Below are 15,646 nucleotides of genomic sequence, written 5' to 3'. Positions count from 1 at the left end.
AGGTGTCTGTGTTCCTTTCCAGATTGGGTATTGCTGTTCACAGCTTTAATCCTTTTTCTTTCTTAAAGAGTAAAAGTTAGAGAGAAATTGGTGAAAGAGGAAAGTGCTCGTGGAAGCCCTGAACTTGTCACAGACACAGTATCTCAGAGAAAATCCCATCCAGTGCCAGCCCACTACATGCCTCTTCAGACAGAAACGTCTGCCTTTGATAGGGTTCAAAATCAGCCCGTCAGTTCCGTCCGCCAGCCAATCCATGGCTATATCCAGCCTGCTGGCATTGCTCACACAGCTCAGCTGATGGCAGCAGAAGAACCAGCAAACAGCCCTGCTGGCAGCCTCCTCCCCTCAGACACAAAGTCCTCAGCTGCCACTGCCTCGGAGAGCGAAAAGAAGGAAGCACCCGGTTACGGAGCAAAACCTGCTGGAGAAGATTCCTTGGAGGAGGAACAGGCTTCCAAAGGCAGAAGGCCCATTCTGCCATCTGAGATTCGCAAGCAAGGGAAGAACCACGAAGGCCTCTTTGGCGGAGGAGAGTTGGAGACCCCTGTAGGGAGCTCCTCCTTTACAAGCAAGCCGAAAGTTAACTCAGAAGTTCAGAGGGAGTTGGAATGCAATAAGAGGCAGGCCCCAGAGCAGCAGTATAAGACCCCTGAGAACGTAGAAAGGAGTGAAGCTGTCATGTACATACAGAGCGGATCTGTACTGCAGCCTGACAAGGCAAAGGCTCCTGTTTGGAAAGTGTCAACAAAGCATAAGGTCCTGACTCGCTCCATGTCTGACTATACTGTGACTACTAAGCTAGAACCTTTTAAAAGTAAGGAGAGCATGGAAGCAAATCCACCAAATGGTGAGATTGGCATGGTTGACACAAAAGTCTCTGTTGCCCAGCTCCGTAATGTCTTTCTGGAGTCTGCTAATGCCAACAAGAAAACGGAACTGTAGGTGACATTTCACTCGTATTTTCGTGTGAAACTTGCACGTCCTTGGCAAAATTACACCCACTCAACAGCAGTTGTTGTTCGGCACTTAAAGCACACAGCTTAGCTCTCACCAGAGTGTACTGGAGGCTGAGATGGTTTGAACCCTGCTTTTGTGCTTCTGCTTGCTAGTGCGAGTTGTGATATGGGGTAGCTGGAATGTGTTCGTCTGCATGGACCCGGAGGAGCATGCAGAGTGGTCTCTGGGGAGTTTTGAGATGCTTACATCTATGTTTTACTTCTCTCTCCTATTTTCTTTCCTATGCGCTCTCTGTCGTGCGATTTGAAAGCGAGTCTCGGTTTGAGATGTCGGCAGCAGGTAGTACTGTGTCTGCCAATGGGGACCGTGGGCCACGAAAGGCGAGGCGCTATTTTACTCCTGGTGAAAATAGAAAGACTTCTGAGAGATTTAAAACTCAACCTATAACATCAGCAGAACGAAAGGAGACAGATAGGTAGGCACGTACGTAGCTCTGTGTAGCATTCTGGAGCAGGTGGATATTAACAAGGCTGGGACAAGATTTGTCCATATATTAGAATAAACATTTTCAAGGTTATTGTTTGTCTTTAAAAAACAATTTATTGTAGCTTCTTACAAGATGAAATCTAAACCCCTCCCCCCAACAAAACCAATTTTGTTGCAAATTCCTCCCATTTGAAATAGTGAACAGTGAATCATCATAAAGTAGGTGTTTGGTTCGACTGTTAAATGCTTTTGGTTTCACATAAAGGGTTTCCTTTCCATCTACTCTGCTCTATCATTTACTCTCTTTGTAAACCACCAAAGGTACCTTTTTATGTTAAAAAGCTGGTAGCAAATCATAGACATTTATTTTCTGCAAGGTGAACTAGAAATAATTTTCTTTGACTATATTTAAGTTTGGCTGCAATTGCTTGCATTTATGCTTTATTAAAGGATGTTCCCAAGTGGACACTGCTGAAACTTGAAAAACAGATAAATTTTCCTGCTACTTCAGATTGAATTTGAATTTCATTTTTGATGTCTTGTTTCCAGCTAACTTTTTTCTGTTTGATAATTTTTCACTAGGTCAATTTTGTATGCAGAAATACCAACTGCTGACGGTATGTTGCTGTACTGTTTTCCAAGGAAGAAATGGGCTTTGATGTGTTTTATTTTGCTTTAACTAAAGAACTGTTTGATAATAAAAACAAAATCCACTTAAAAATATCTTTACCTATGATATGTAGTTGAAATACCCCTTTTCCTTGGGCCATATCTACTACAGACTTGATTTCAATCTCATTTTCAGCCCAAAAGTCTGTCTGTGGATACCAAACTTCAAATGGAAGTCAGGTGGAGAATGGCTTGAAACTTTTCTATATAGTTGGGGTTGGATTTTATCCTAATTTAGACAATAAATAAGCTAGTTGTTGGGAAAAAAAATTAATCATCAGTCAGTTTTAATTACTGGTCTAGGACTTATAATTTAAAGAAAGCCTGTAGTATATTGTGAAACTGATGTTGCTTACTTGTTTTTTGGCTAAGGAAGTTGCAAAATGCAGGTTATTAAATTACAGAATTCAGTCTGCCATCTTGCTCTCTTTCCCTCTTGTCACCCTTGGCAAGTCTGGCACAAATTAAGTAGATAATCTCATGCGTAGCTATATTTAGATTTAATGCCTTATGCTATTTGAAAGCTGATATTCCTTGCAGCTCTGAGATGCTGGCTCTTGGATCTGGAGGATGCTGATTTCAGCTCCTGAGGATACCAATTTAGCCTCTGAGAAATGTGGACACAAGGGGGTAATCAGAATGGGCAGCTAGTAGAAGATAGATGTTCAGTTCTCTTCACTCACCCTTAAGGCAGTCTTTATTTTCTTGGTCCATGTGTTTTCATAGACTGATGCAATAAGTTTGGTTATTCATCAAATGTTGTTTAGATAGTTTGAAAGGACTTGAACTGTCCTGAAGACAAGTCTTTTTTTGCAAATTGTGTTAGACTCCATGTCAGACTGTATTGCTCATTTGATGCAATACATGTAAAAACAGCTGAAGTTTACACAGCTGTGTTCACAATAAGTTTTTTGTTAAATGTGAGAAACAGCCAGCTTATTTGCTGGTTTGTAATTATTCATATTAAAAAATATTGCTCTTAATATGAGATTGATTCATTATGTTCAGCCTCCTTTTTTTTCTCTTTGTGTAGATGAAGAAAAATTGGATGACCGAGCTAAACTGAGTGTAGCTGCAAAGAGACTCCTTTTTAGAGTGAGTATTGCATTGAATTAAACATTTCAAATAGAAGATGCTGAAGGAACCCAAAGTGCATTAGAATGAAGTATAATGCAGTTAACCAAGTTCAAGATACATAACTTTTGTTTTTTACTTCATTCCCTACCTACACAGACCTGTTGCCTGCTTTAAGAGTGTCATTTAGGGAGAAGTGTGTAGTTAGTTTTAACTCCATGGTGCATACTGTGCGGTTGCATCTTGCTTCTAATTCAGAGATGGGCATTTGGGAACTTCACTGGTGTGCATGCAAGAAACCTAAGGATAAAGTATTGTTTCAGAACTTTTCTTCCATGGTTTTAATTATGACATATGTCCTGTTAGGAAATGGAAAAATCATTTGAAATGAAAAATATTCCCAAACCACCGAGCAGAAGTTCGGCAGTGGAGCGGAGGCTGCGGCGCTTGCAGGACAGGTCTCACACCCAGCCCATCACCAGTGAGGAGGTGGTCATTGCAGCCACGTAAGTCTGCTGTTGGCTCTACCCCTGGCTCCTGCTTTCAAACCTGGAATAAGCTCCATATCTGTGGTGCTTATAACTTTGTAGCGAGGAAAACATTTATATATATATATTGCTAAGGGCCTTGAGAGCCACAGGGGAAACTATATTGAAATTCCTTTTTAAATGTAGAGGGACTAGTAAAGCATAACTTGTATGAACTGTAATTTGGCAGGAAGTTTAGGAACCTGTGGATTAGGTAAACGAGATTAATCATAGCATTGTTTCATAACCCAAATGAATAAGATAGTTTGTGCTGAGGGAAATCTGCACAATTTCTTTTGGAATGTATATGTATTGGGGAAAACTTTTTACACCCTGAAATCTCAAAGGTAGTTTTTGGAAATGCTTTTCTTGCACTATACTCGTATATCATGACATTTTCCTGAAAAAGGGAAAATCATTTTGCGGGGGGAAATTAAACAATGGTGAATTGAATGGATGTTCACCTAATGGTCAGATGTTAACTTACTTCATGGGTTAAGAATAACTTCAAGAGACAGCCTGTTTGCTCCTCTAGGTCTTTAGTTCTTTCAAGATACTTGTAATTACTTTGCAAATGTCACAGCAGATAACTCAGTTAATTAAAAATGATTGCTGTTTGGTTTTTTTCTGTTTTGTTTTGGTTTGGTCTTTTCTGTAGTTAACACTTAATGTATTGCTTTTCTTAATGCTTTTTCTTCTCTCTCCCTGTGAATTTTCCCTCCTTGGCAATTCTTTAAAGTGAAACTACCCCTGCTTCACGTTCTGTGAATACCCACACAGTAGTGACAAGAGTACCTAGTCCCACTGTAGTTAAGAGCACTGTACAACCTACCAGGTACTGGGGGGGTAAACATGCATGTTACATGGAGCACAAGATTCCTCAATAGCAGATGCATCTTTAAAGTCTTGAATGCCTTTTCAATGTGTCAAGTGAATACTTGTTTCAAGAATATTTAAAACATTCGTCAACTTCATTTATGTTTGCATGATAAAGCAATGCAGCTTTTTTTTGTCAAGCGTCTGTTTTCAGGACCCTTCTAACCACACTTAACCTGTTGTAGAAGCTTATTCTTCTTCTGAAAGAAATTAATTTGCATGTGAGCAAACATAGCAGAACCTTCTTTGCTTTTGTAATTTTTTGTATGGTAATATCATCCTAAGATGAAAATAGCACAGCTGAGTGCTTGATTTCACAGGCAGTACATGTCCTTTGTCTGTCTCTACATGTATTTTTTTAGCTTGCAAAATTAAAGGAAATATAAGAAATTGCACCACCTATAGGTAAAGTTGCAGAATACTGTTCTGAATGAGAGAATTTTAGCAGAGACCGTGACAGAAAAAAAATAGTAGAGAATACTACTAATTCCTTAAATGTGAAAGAAGTTGAACAATAAAATATTTTATAGTAAACATGAATAAAATACATTATTGTAGAGACAAATGCAGTTACAGCTTTTATGAATCAATATGTCTGCCTTCAGCATTGGTCAATTTTCAAAATCAAAGGACTCTGTTTCAAAACCAATTTTTCTTGTTGATTTATCCCAGATAATTCAAAACAAAAGACAGTCTGAAATCTGTTGCACTTCAGATTAGAAGAGTCATTGCAATTTATTCTAACTTAAAAGCAGCACAAACTTGGAGTTTAAGTCTGTCTTTTAAATGTTTTTATCATATATGGTCCAGAAATTGCTTTCAGTAAAATTGAACTTTATATAAATTGTACTGTAGGACCTTAAAGGCATCTTAAATGTCTCTCCATAGCTCTGTGCTCTGTATAAAGAGATTGTCTGGAAAATCTCCCTTCGATCTTGAGTTCCCTCGTAAAAAATGTTGTGTCCTAATCAAATGAATTCATTAATGAATATGTAACTTTTTTTAAAATCTTCAGCTGTTGAATTAGAATTCATCATGCCAATGTTGAACCACTGCATACCCACTTAGGCTGCTACATTACATTGGCTATTGTGCTTCACGTGCAGATCTTCTGCTTCTATCAGGTTGAGATTTTAAAGCTGCACAAGGGCTTCTTCAAAACTAATTTCCAGTTCTGCTTCTTCAGCTTGCAGGCATCAGCACACCAAAAAATTTTAGCTAAAGAGGAGATAAGAGCAGCCAAAGAGGCGATGGGGCAAGATCAGTCTGAGGAACCAGATTCTTCCACCTTAAGCTTGGCAGAAAAGATGGCTTTGTTTAACAAACTGTCTCAACCAGTATCCAGGGCCATCTCCACAAGGAATCGGGGAGATCTGAGGCACAGGAGGATGAATGCTCGTTACCAGACTCAGCCAGTCACCCTGGGAGAGGTTGAGCAGGTAAGTGCCATCACAGCTCTTTTGCATTTCTTTTTATTGGAGAAAACAGCTTCAGTGTAAGATACCATAAAGGCTGGCCTTTCCTTTGCTCTGAACTACACCCAGAGGAAAAAGTTTGTCAGGAAGCTGCCTTCTGACATTGAACATTCCCTGAAGTGTTCAAATTTTTTGGTATGGTTTTCTTCTTTTTTAAGGTAATTTGAGAGTATATCGACTTCCTGCCTAGTGCAAGTTGTACCTTTCACAGTGTGTGTCACTTCCACTAGAGTATTACATGTTGTCTAAAAGTAAATTCTTGATCAAAGGTGTAAAAAAGTGAGACACACATAATTTTGCTTTAGTTGTATTTTCAGAGCATTTTGGAGCATTGTCATGTGCAGTTTTCAGGCTCTTTCCTGAAAGCACAATATATTTCTGTTATTAGTAAGGACATAGTCTGTCATTTTCCTCTGGGAGAAGGCATTGATTTTTATCTGTATTTTTTTTCCCTAAAAGCAGAATACTTTTGAAATTCAGGAAGTCAAAGAGAAATTATTTAATGTGCAGTGAAATTTGGCTTCCTGCTCTGGAATACTTCATCTAATTGGAACTGCAAAGGAATGCCTTTTTAGTAAAGCCTCAGCATAAGGTGGCCCAGAAGTGGTCTTTTAGATCTCTTCACAATAGCAGAAACAGCAGTCCCTTTGTACTACAGCTCTGAAAGAAATCACTTTAACAGTCAAGCACAACTCCTGTGCTTGTCATATTTCTATGTATTTGGATAAATCTGAGTGTTAGAAAGTTCCTACCCTTTTCTTTCTATATGCTTCATTCATGATTATACATTTTCCATATTTTATAATAACAGGATAGTGAGAAAGCAGGATTTCTCTAAACATATTGGTGCAAGGCTGTACAGATTATAATTGTACTTTATGCCTACTTCACTTGCACATGAAGTAGTAATAAATGCTTGACAGATTTATTTAAGTAAGGTTTCCATACCTTACATAGTCCTTTTTCCATTCACTCTCCACATGCCAATTACTGTCACAGCATGGCCTCTTTTATGGTTGTGTCACCAACTTGTTTGGGGCAGGACGGTGGTAAATGGAACCGGGCTGAAGCAGATGGGGAAGAAGTGACAGTCACTTTGTCAGCCTTACAGAGCAAGCATGCTTTTCAAGCAAGGAAAATCAGAGGAAGCATGTTGTGTCATCTTTCTGAACCTAGCAAATGAAATCAGAGTTGACTCTGAAGCAAGCTCAATGGGAATGTATTTTCAAAAAGACTTTCTACAGTGAAGTGTTCATTGGAGTGTTGGGGGGTTTTGAGATCCCAGTATGGTTTTTCTAGGAAGAAGCCAAAGAGAGCTCTCAAAATAGATAACTAGAGGTTGTATTCCCAAAGTGCATATTTGAAAATGTAAATATCTTGTAACTAATACTGAATTCAATTTTCTGATCTCCTCTAAATTTCTAATTCTGATAGATGCAATGGAAAAAAAATAAACTGGTAACTATTTTCTTAATCTTGTTTTGGAATCTTTGAGCTAACATAGTCTTTGCTCTGCTTCCCAGTTTTCTTAGTGAATGACTGTTGTCTGTGTTTTATGGAATCTGCATGCACTTTTTAGGTTCTGAGCTGATTTCTGTTACTGGTGTGATCTTGTCTGTCCTTTTGCACACTGTTCACTAACTCTGCAGTTTAAGAAAAAAACAAAAAAAAACCCCTCCAGATGTGTATGAGGCATGTTTGTCATTCTCTTTCATAGCTTTCGTAGCTTCTCCTTTGGAGAAGATAAAGCTCTGCATGTTGGGGAAAAAAATGCATCTTAACTGCATCTAGGAAAATTTTACAAAATTATTATGTTAGAAGAGTAGAAAAGATAGTTGTTCCACCATGGGGGCTGGCAGAATAAGTTTGGAAGTGTTTTTAATGTGCTTCTTAGGCTCAAATACTTTGCTCATGACAGCCAATGTTTATATTTGACAAAGTCCTGCATGAAGGTGATTTATGTGGAGGGAGCATCAGGAATGTCTGCCCTGGGTTAGGGCAGCACGGAACAGTCTCTCCCTGGCACTCAATGGTCACCAGAGCTGGGAGCTTCAGAGCTGTGTAAGAGCAGAGCTGTGCCAAAGCTAATGAGTCCTGCTGAGATGCAGAGGTGATTAGCCTGGGCACATGGCATGTTAGCTGGCATCTGGAACCTGAGCTAATTCCTTCCTGCACTGCTGCAGGTCCTGAGCCCCGACACAATGTCAGGTTGCATGTTCCGCACACACCCCTTGTTACTAAAGATGTTGCTGCTCACATGAAGTTGTTTTTACCTGGAGTGAAATAACCCATCTGCAGAAAAATTACAGGGGCATTGTTGCTTTCCTTACCTGTTCTAGTCTGTACTGATAGAGTACAATATTTACATGAAAACGTACTTTGGATGAACTGATGTGATAAGGCTGCTTTTTGGAATTGATAATTTCAGAGCTTGTAAGTCCTATTTGGCTTTTTTGGATTTTTTTGTTTGGTTGGTTTTTTCCCTTCATAGGTCCAGAGTGAAAGTGGAAAGATTGCTCCCCTGTCATCTGCAGTTGCAACATCGATTTCAGCCATGGCCTCTGCCCTGGCTCCCTTGTTTGGGGACCTGCCTGGGAAGCCGGGCACTGATGGCAGAGGGAGCGCTGCCACCAGGTTCCACCCTGCAGCAGAAAGCTTGGACTCATCAGGAAAGCACACACACAAGTCAGAGCAGTGGCAGCCCTCCATGGAAGCACTAGAAAGCAGAAAAGCATCAAAGAAACATGAAGAAGAAAGAAAGAGGTTTCTAGCGCATGAAGCTAATGAAATTAAAAAGTACAGCTCCTTTGAGGATGAGACCGCACATCCTGTTCCTGAAAAAACAGGAGACCACCATAAAGAGACAACATACAGCTTCCTGAGGAAGGGCAGCTTGGAACTGTTTGGTTCACAAGCACTTTTTCAGCCTCTGGAACAGAAGGAAATCGATACTGGCATTCAAGGTAAATGGGAAGACACAAAAGGCCAGTCCTTTGAAGAAAAGGTAGATTTGGAAAGTGTTATGAAAAGCAAGACTTGGCAAAGAGGTGTGGTAATTACTTGCTGTTGGTGTGGTCTCATCAGCAAATGGTGTTTCAAGCTTTATCAAGGCTGGTTATGTTTCCTTTTTCTAACACTGCTTAGAAGTACAGAAATATCTGTGAAGTGTTAAGTTTTATAAATAGAGGGGTTTGTTTTTGGTTTTTTTTCCTTTTTTCAATCTTTAAAGATGGCTCAGTTTTATTCAGATTTATTTACTTTGAAAGAAGTGGTATTATATGCTGAAGCTAAGATTTATTCTATCTGGTTTTGCACTTTCTCCTGCCCTCCAAAATTCAGAACAAACTAAACTTGCTGCTTTGAGTCAATTATCTGCCCTTAATTTTTGCCTTACTGTGCATTTAGAGTTATGAATTACCTACATAATGCATACATAACTAGAAGTGGATAATTTTAAGATAATTAATTTTGCAAAACTAGTATTATTTTCTCTTTGATGTGGTGATGAAATACAAACCAGGAAATTCTCAGAGCAATTACATTTTTATATGCACAACATAATTTAAACTTAAAAAATAAACTTCCCTATCTTTAAATAAAGTACTTAGGAAATAAACTGTGAATTTGGTCATTTCATTAGTCCTTCTATTCTGCTGAATTTAGAAGGATGTTGTGTTCCTTTTCTGTTTTATTGTGATAGTTGACAGCATCACACTATCCTGTAGCACTAAAAGCATTTTTGTGTTCGTCCTGTGAAGTTAATGTATTTTGAATTTAATGGTCTTCACACAGGCATAGAGAGGAAGGTACAGTTCTGCCTGTATTCCTCTAAAGCAGTATCCATTCTGTCCAATTAGCCTTTGATGACTGCAGGGGAGATGGAGACTGGGATATAATAGGAGCAGCCATATATCAGAGGGGTGTTGTGCTTGTAACATTTCAAAAAGAAAAATGAAGATCACTTATATTTCTTTAAGGATAACTGTAATAGTGCATTTATCTTTCTTCAAGGCAGTTTTTTCCTGTGGTTTAATTGCTGCTTGAAAAAACAGACCCAAACGAGCCCTCAACACCCTCCTAGAAAATAATACCTCTCTTAAGCTATTAAATGTCCTAGTATGCTACTCAAGCATTAAACTGCTTTACCAAATAGTTAATTTTCTTGTTTCAATTTTGTCTGCTTCTCTTCCCCTGCTCTTTGTTCCCTGTCACTTTCATCTGTTACTTTTCCTGTTGGTGTGATGAGGGGAGCAGCAGTTTGTGCCTCACCCATGTGAAGTTCAGAATTGTGTATTGCACATGATGTTCTGTGGCTTCTTGTGAGCATCAGTCACAAATGGCAGCAAGTAATGCTGCACAATTAATCTTTGTGCTCTGGCTCAGCCAGAAGTTTCTCCCTGTTAGAATAGTATGTGATGTGAATGTTTAAAATACAGATTTGCTTCTTCAGTGTTAGTAATGTAAAGTGTCTTTAAAAATAGAACTAATTCAGCTCTTCTCTTTTGAATGGGCAGACCATGCTGAACCTTCTTCTGAACTCACCAGCACATCAGCCATGAGGACAGTTTCACAAACAGCAGCTGCAGCATCCTGTAGACTGCAGGAGCTCTCTGAACAATTGGAAGGCAAATTTTATAAGAATTCCTGTGAGATGTTTTCCATGGGAGAGAGCAAAGCACAAACAGCTGAGGATGTCCTCGATAATGCCAGCAAAACTATGTCAATTAAGGAAAGGTACTTAAATTTCTCTTTCTTTTTTAATGATCTCTATAAATATAGTTATTATATTGATGATGGTATAGAAAGATTTAAAACTGTTTCTAAAAAAGCTAAGTAGTGATTACTAGGCTTTATTATTACTAACAGCAGAAACATGCAGCTAATCTGCCTGACATGCTTATAAAGCAGATGATGGTGAATGAGAATTACCATTCAAGAGAACATAATAACCTGATTTGGAAAGAGCCACCTGAATAATCAATGAGTATTTCAGAAAATTAAAGTTGTAAAATATACATGTTCTAATTACACTTATATACTCAATATACTTCTCCAGGTTCTGCTTTCAGTTATACAACAGGTATAATGTGATTCTGGTTTATTTTAATAACCATTTCTTCTTGGTCTGCAGGAGTCCCTTAAATAAGGTGATTAGAGGGATATTGCCTCACTACTCCAGAAGTACCTGGTAGCCATTTTGACTTCTAGGAACTTACTGTAGGGATTTTAAAAGGATAGTAAGTTGGACAGGTTTATAGGAGTACTAGAAATACTTTTTCCAACCCAAGTTCATTCTGATCTGAAGCAAAATGTGAAGTCTGGCACTTGTGCAGAGTGGGAGTTCAGGATTGAAGTGCCAATAGCTGCTGTAGTACTTGTAAAAGTTTTCCTAACTTAGTTAAAACTTTAAGAGTATAAACTCAGTCACAAATTGGTAGCAGCCCAGTGAGTGAATTATGACTATTTAGCCTATCTTTGCCTCAGTTTTTCTGCATGAAAGCAGAACCAGTTAATGAAAATAACTGCCTGATTAAACGTTCACTGTGTAAAAGTATTCCCTCAGCTTAATGAGGGGAGTGTGATATTAGGCATTCTGAACCTTTTTTTTTTCTTTTAAATGTAATTCCAAAGTTTGCTTCTCAAATTCATGTGTTTCTAGGAGGTATGTGAGTCGTTTTCATTTACAAGCATCCCCACTCCCTGTCAACCCCTTTACACAAGGGGGTGCAGAGGCAGCTATAGCAGCTGTGCACTCTTAATGCCCTTTCTGAAGGCTGTACTTACATTTTCAGTTTACTGTTGTTTTGTTTAAAGCAGCTTTCATCCCCCTTCCCTACCCCCTCGTGTAAATATGTCAATTGTCTTGGCAGATGAGGTTTAAGATGAATAACTTGTGGTTTATAGGTGGTAAATGATCTACCATCCCTGATCCTGGTGGAGAGAAGGAGGTTGGAGGGAAGATCCAAGTTTTAGTAGCTGTTCCAGTCCTAACTTCAATGCCTCAGCTGAGTTGATCTCTTGAGGAACTGAAGCCTGTCAGTCACACAATCAGGAACCACTTTTGTTAGGACTCCAAGACTCTGTACTCAGTCCCAGAGCTGCCAAAAGGAAATACCTGCTGTCTTGTCAGGAGTTTGTATACCCTGATTCCGCAAACATCTGTAAATGACTGAGCTCCTATCAAAATGTTTCAGCCTTCTAAAATACCACAGTAGTCTACTTCTTGTCCCAGAATTAAAAGACTACAACCACTAAGTTTCTTTTGCTTGGCTGCAGTTCATGACAAGTATTCATAAACATCAAAGAACATTTCTGCTAAAGATTGACTATTACACTTGGATTTCTTTTTCCTTTTACATTCACTAACTTCATCTTCCCATCCAGTGTATTTTTCTGGCTGTGTCAGACATTCTTTCACCTTATGGAAGAACAACTTTTCCACACATGAAATAGTATTTGGGCAGGATGCATGAATGCTGGTCTGGATGAAAGTGATTTTCCACAAAGACTTGCTTCACTAAACTAATACTATCCTCCTAGAGTGAATGTATGGCTGGCATTTTCAGAATTGCCTATATTATATAGAAGAATGAAAATCATTATTTTTTAACGAGGAAAGACACCTATACTCTCTTCTCCTGTCTCTGTGCATTTATTGAGACCAAAGGCCATCCTGTCAGCTCCACTGTAGAAGTCAGCTGCATGCCATGATCACCATTTTAGAAAGCTACATCTAATTAACTTCTGGTGAACCTCTTACCAACATTCTCACTTTCTCAGGAAAAATCTAGCCTAAACTTAGTTTTCAACCTTTTTTGATGTATGGATGCCTGAGCAATACTTTCTTACATAGTCTGGTTCCCACTATACAGAATTTATGCACTCTTTTAACAGTCAACTTCCTTTCTGTAGTTATATATCTCATATTGCTCTCCAGGATTTATGATTTATCCAAACAGAACTGGTCAAGTGCAGCCAAGGGAGAACATGTGAAAACCAAGCCTATGTCCAGTTTCTTCTAGCTCAAGGAGACAACTAGCAACTAAGATACTAAAATATTGCCACAGAAGAAAGATGTGTCATTTTGACATTTTTTGCCAGGATTTTTGCCAAGGCCTTTCATGCAACTCTCTTTGTTTAGGCAAAACCATTGTTCAGATCTCATTTCTGTTTTCCTTCAGTATTCACTATCCAGCATTTTGCCTTCAGCTCTGAAAGCTTTTGCCTTGAGGCCACCCTGACACCTCTGGGATGAGAATCATTCTGTCTTGATGTCACACAGTCTATCTCAGTAGCAGGTGAAAGAAGGATGCAGAGCAAGCTGTCAAAGATGGGCAGACACACTAAAAGCTTTTTCTTTCAAAAAAAGAGTAGAACTTATTTTCTTCATATTGGAAAAGGAACTTTTGGAGGAAAAAGTAGTGTGTCTACACTGTGAAAGTGACTAATGAATGATTATTCATTATTTATAAAAACTGGAAAACTAGAGGTATTCAATGAAACTAGTAAGCAGCAGGGCTTAAACAAATCTAATGGTTAGAGCTAATATTTGCTTTATTTTCTAAGACTTGCCAAAGAATCAGCTGCTCTCTACTTCTGACCTTGTGGCCTTACTTTTAGGAACCAATTCAGTAGTTCTTGCATCTTTATTCATCCAAAAGGGTGTCCTCCATTCAGCTGTTGCTGAGTCAGGGCACTCTGACTTTACTGCCACTTCCATTGTTCAAAAGAAATGCGTGGCTTTAGGTTTTACAGAGCAGTGAAGGTTCTATTGGCATGCAGAGCATACATGTTTCTTCTAAGTGGTGATTTCATTGCTCAAAACAGGCAAATGTGTGTTCTCACTTGTAGGAGTCAGTTGTTTCATTACATATACCAGTGAAGCATGGAGGGCTGCTATGAAACCATCCTTATGGCAGAGAAGAAAACAAAATCTCCGAAGACACAGAAGTATTCTTAGAATTACAGATTTTTTCTCTCCCTGATCAAGCAGGCTGCTTGGGTCAAAGGTCTAGAGTAAATACCCTGTGGTAATGTTAGCTTAAGAAAGCCCAAAAACCAAGAAACAAAAAAACCCACTTTTTTTCCCCTGCCTGCTATGCTGACTAGATTTTTAAAAACATTTTTAAAAACAAACCCAGCTTAGACCAAAGCTGACCAATATGCCTTCCAGCTTCAATTATCACAGATCATTTCTAAGCAAAACTGACTTGAGAGAACATAGCTACTGAAGATAACTCATTGCATGGTGGCAATTCAGTCCCATCTTGGTCTCCTCCACAGTTTTACACATGCATGGATGCACTCCAGAAGATTAGTTCTGGGCAGTGAAATCTTGTGTCCTTTCTGCAAACCATGACCATGACCTCAGCTCCTTATTGTGAGTCCTTCTCACCCCTACTCATCCCGTGCTGTGAGGTATGAAGCAACCAGACACTGTGAAGCCTGCCAGCACTGCCTGCCTGGGCAGGAAGAGAGGAAATAACTGCTTTCTTGAATACTAACATTCTTACTGCCATTGTTTTCTGTAGATTTACTGTTTTCTGCATTCTTAGTTTTTCTCAAGTGACTGTCTTAGGCCCAATTGATCATCCCCAAATAGGTCAGTAGCATGGCTGAACCCCCTGGATTTTTGCAGGAGGCAGCTGCCTGAAACTTGACTTCTGGCTTCTAGACCTCTTTGGTTCTACCCTTTCCTTCTCCTCAGAGTTTCCAGACAAGATTTGCTGTGAGGATAACAGTAATCACATCTCTGAAAAAGAATTTTCATACTTTGTGGTCAGAATAGGTTTTAACTACTCAACCTGTTCAATTAATAGGGTTAAAGGTTTTGTATAATTCTTACTGAAATGCTGTAGATTTGAGAGCAGTATGTCATAAGACTTAACTAAACTAAAAAAATATTTAGTCGATCAATGCAACTGTTTGCAAAAGTGCTGCAGATACACATTTTATGGATTACTAAGAATGATTTCTGAAGGGTAGAAGACTCATATAAATGTTGATTTCTAAGGAAGGTAAACTGAAGATCATCATGCCTCTATAGACCTCATATTCCTTACTGACTTCCCCTGTCCCCAAAAGTAGTAACCTCGGGGTTTGTATGGACAAATAGAATTCTAGCAAAACTAATCTACATGTTGTCCCCACTGCAGCCAGTCAGCACTTTGTACTATATTCAGAATTTTGCTCAAAGTTAGGAAACAGCACTGTGAAAAGATCCCACTTACTGAGATTAATGGTAATCCACATTTTAAATATAAGACCTCCTTTAAACAAGTTGAATGTTGCTGATAGATTTCACAGCTGCAGGGTAGTTAGCACCAGGTTATTAGTGCATTGGTGCTGCTGATTTGTGTCACAGCAATGCCTGGACTAAGCAAGGGAATACAAAGTGATCCCAGGGAGTCTGACAAGTAACCTCAGCCCCTGGAGTTGGAGTGAAAGCAGGAACTGCAGAGTTGTCCTTTGATGTACCTGATGAGACCTAATTGGTGTGTGCCTGCTGAACAGACCTCTTTCTTCTTGGGGTTTAAAGAAAATAATTTTAAGAGCATTTTTTAATGAGTACAATGAAGACCA

General features: G+C 39.0%; 1 protein-coding gene across 3 annotated transcripts in view; it reads left to right on the top strand.

The window, feature by feature from the left end:
* Positions 1–15,646, top strand: part of SVIL (supervillin) — a 59,800-nt gene that overhangs the window by 13,160 nt on the left and 30,994 nt on the right. For 2 of the 3 annotated variants that reach the window (XM_054513995.1, XM_054513993.1), the window contains 10 exons: positions 69–938; positions 1,268–1,432; positions 2,026–2,060; positions 3,146–3,207; positions 3,553–3,692; positions 4,453–4,548; positions 5,776–6,028; positions 7,499–7,522; positions 8,556–9,027; positions 10,579–10,798. In XM_054513995.1, coding sequence (XP_054369970.1) covers positions 69–938; positions 1,268–1,432; positions 2,026–2,060; positions 3,146–3,207; positions 3,553–3,692; positions 4,453–4,548; positions 5,776–6,028; positions 7,499–7,522; positions 8,556–9,027; positions 10,579–10,798 — 2,337 coding nt within the window. The remainder of the gene's footprint in view (positions 1–68; positions 939–1,267; positions 1,433–2,025; positions 2,061–3,145; positions 3,208–3,552; positions 3,693–4,452; positions 4,549–5,775; positions 6,029–7,498; positions 7,523–8,555; positions 9,028–10,578; positions 10,799–15,646) is intronic. The other variant, XM_036406333.2, reaches the window with a different exon arrangement.

This window comes from Molothrus ater, chromosome 1, assembly GCF_012460135.2.
Source record: "Molothrus ater isolate BHLD 08-10-18 breed brown headed cowbird chromosome 1, BPBGC_Mater_1.1, whole genome shotgun sequence".
NCBI classification, from domain to species: domain Eukaryota; kingdom Metazoa; phylum Chordata; class Aves; order Passeriformes; family Icteridae; genus Molothrus; species Molothrus ater.
This window is presented reverse-complemented; position numbering and strand designations above follow the sequence as displayed.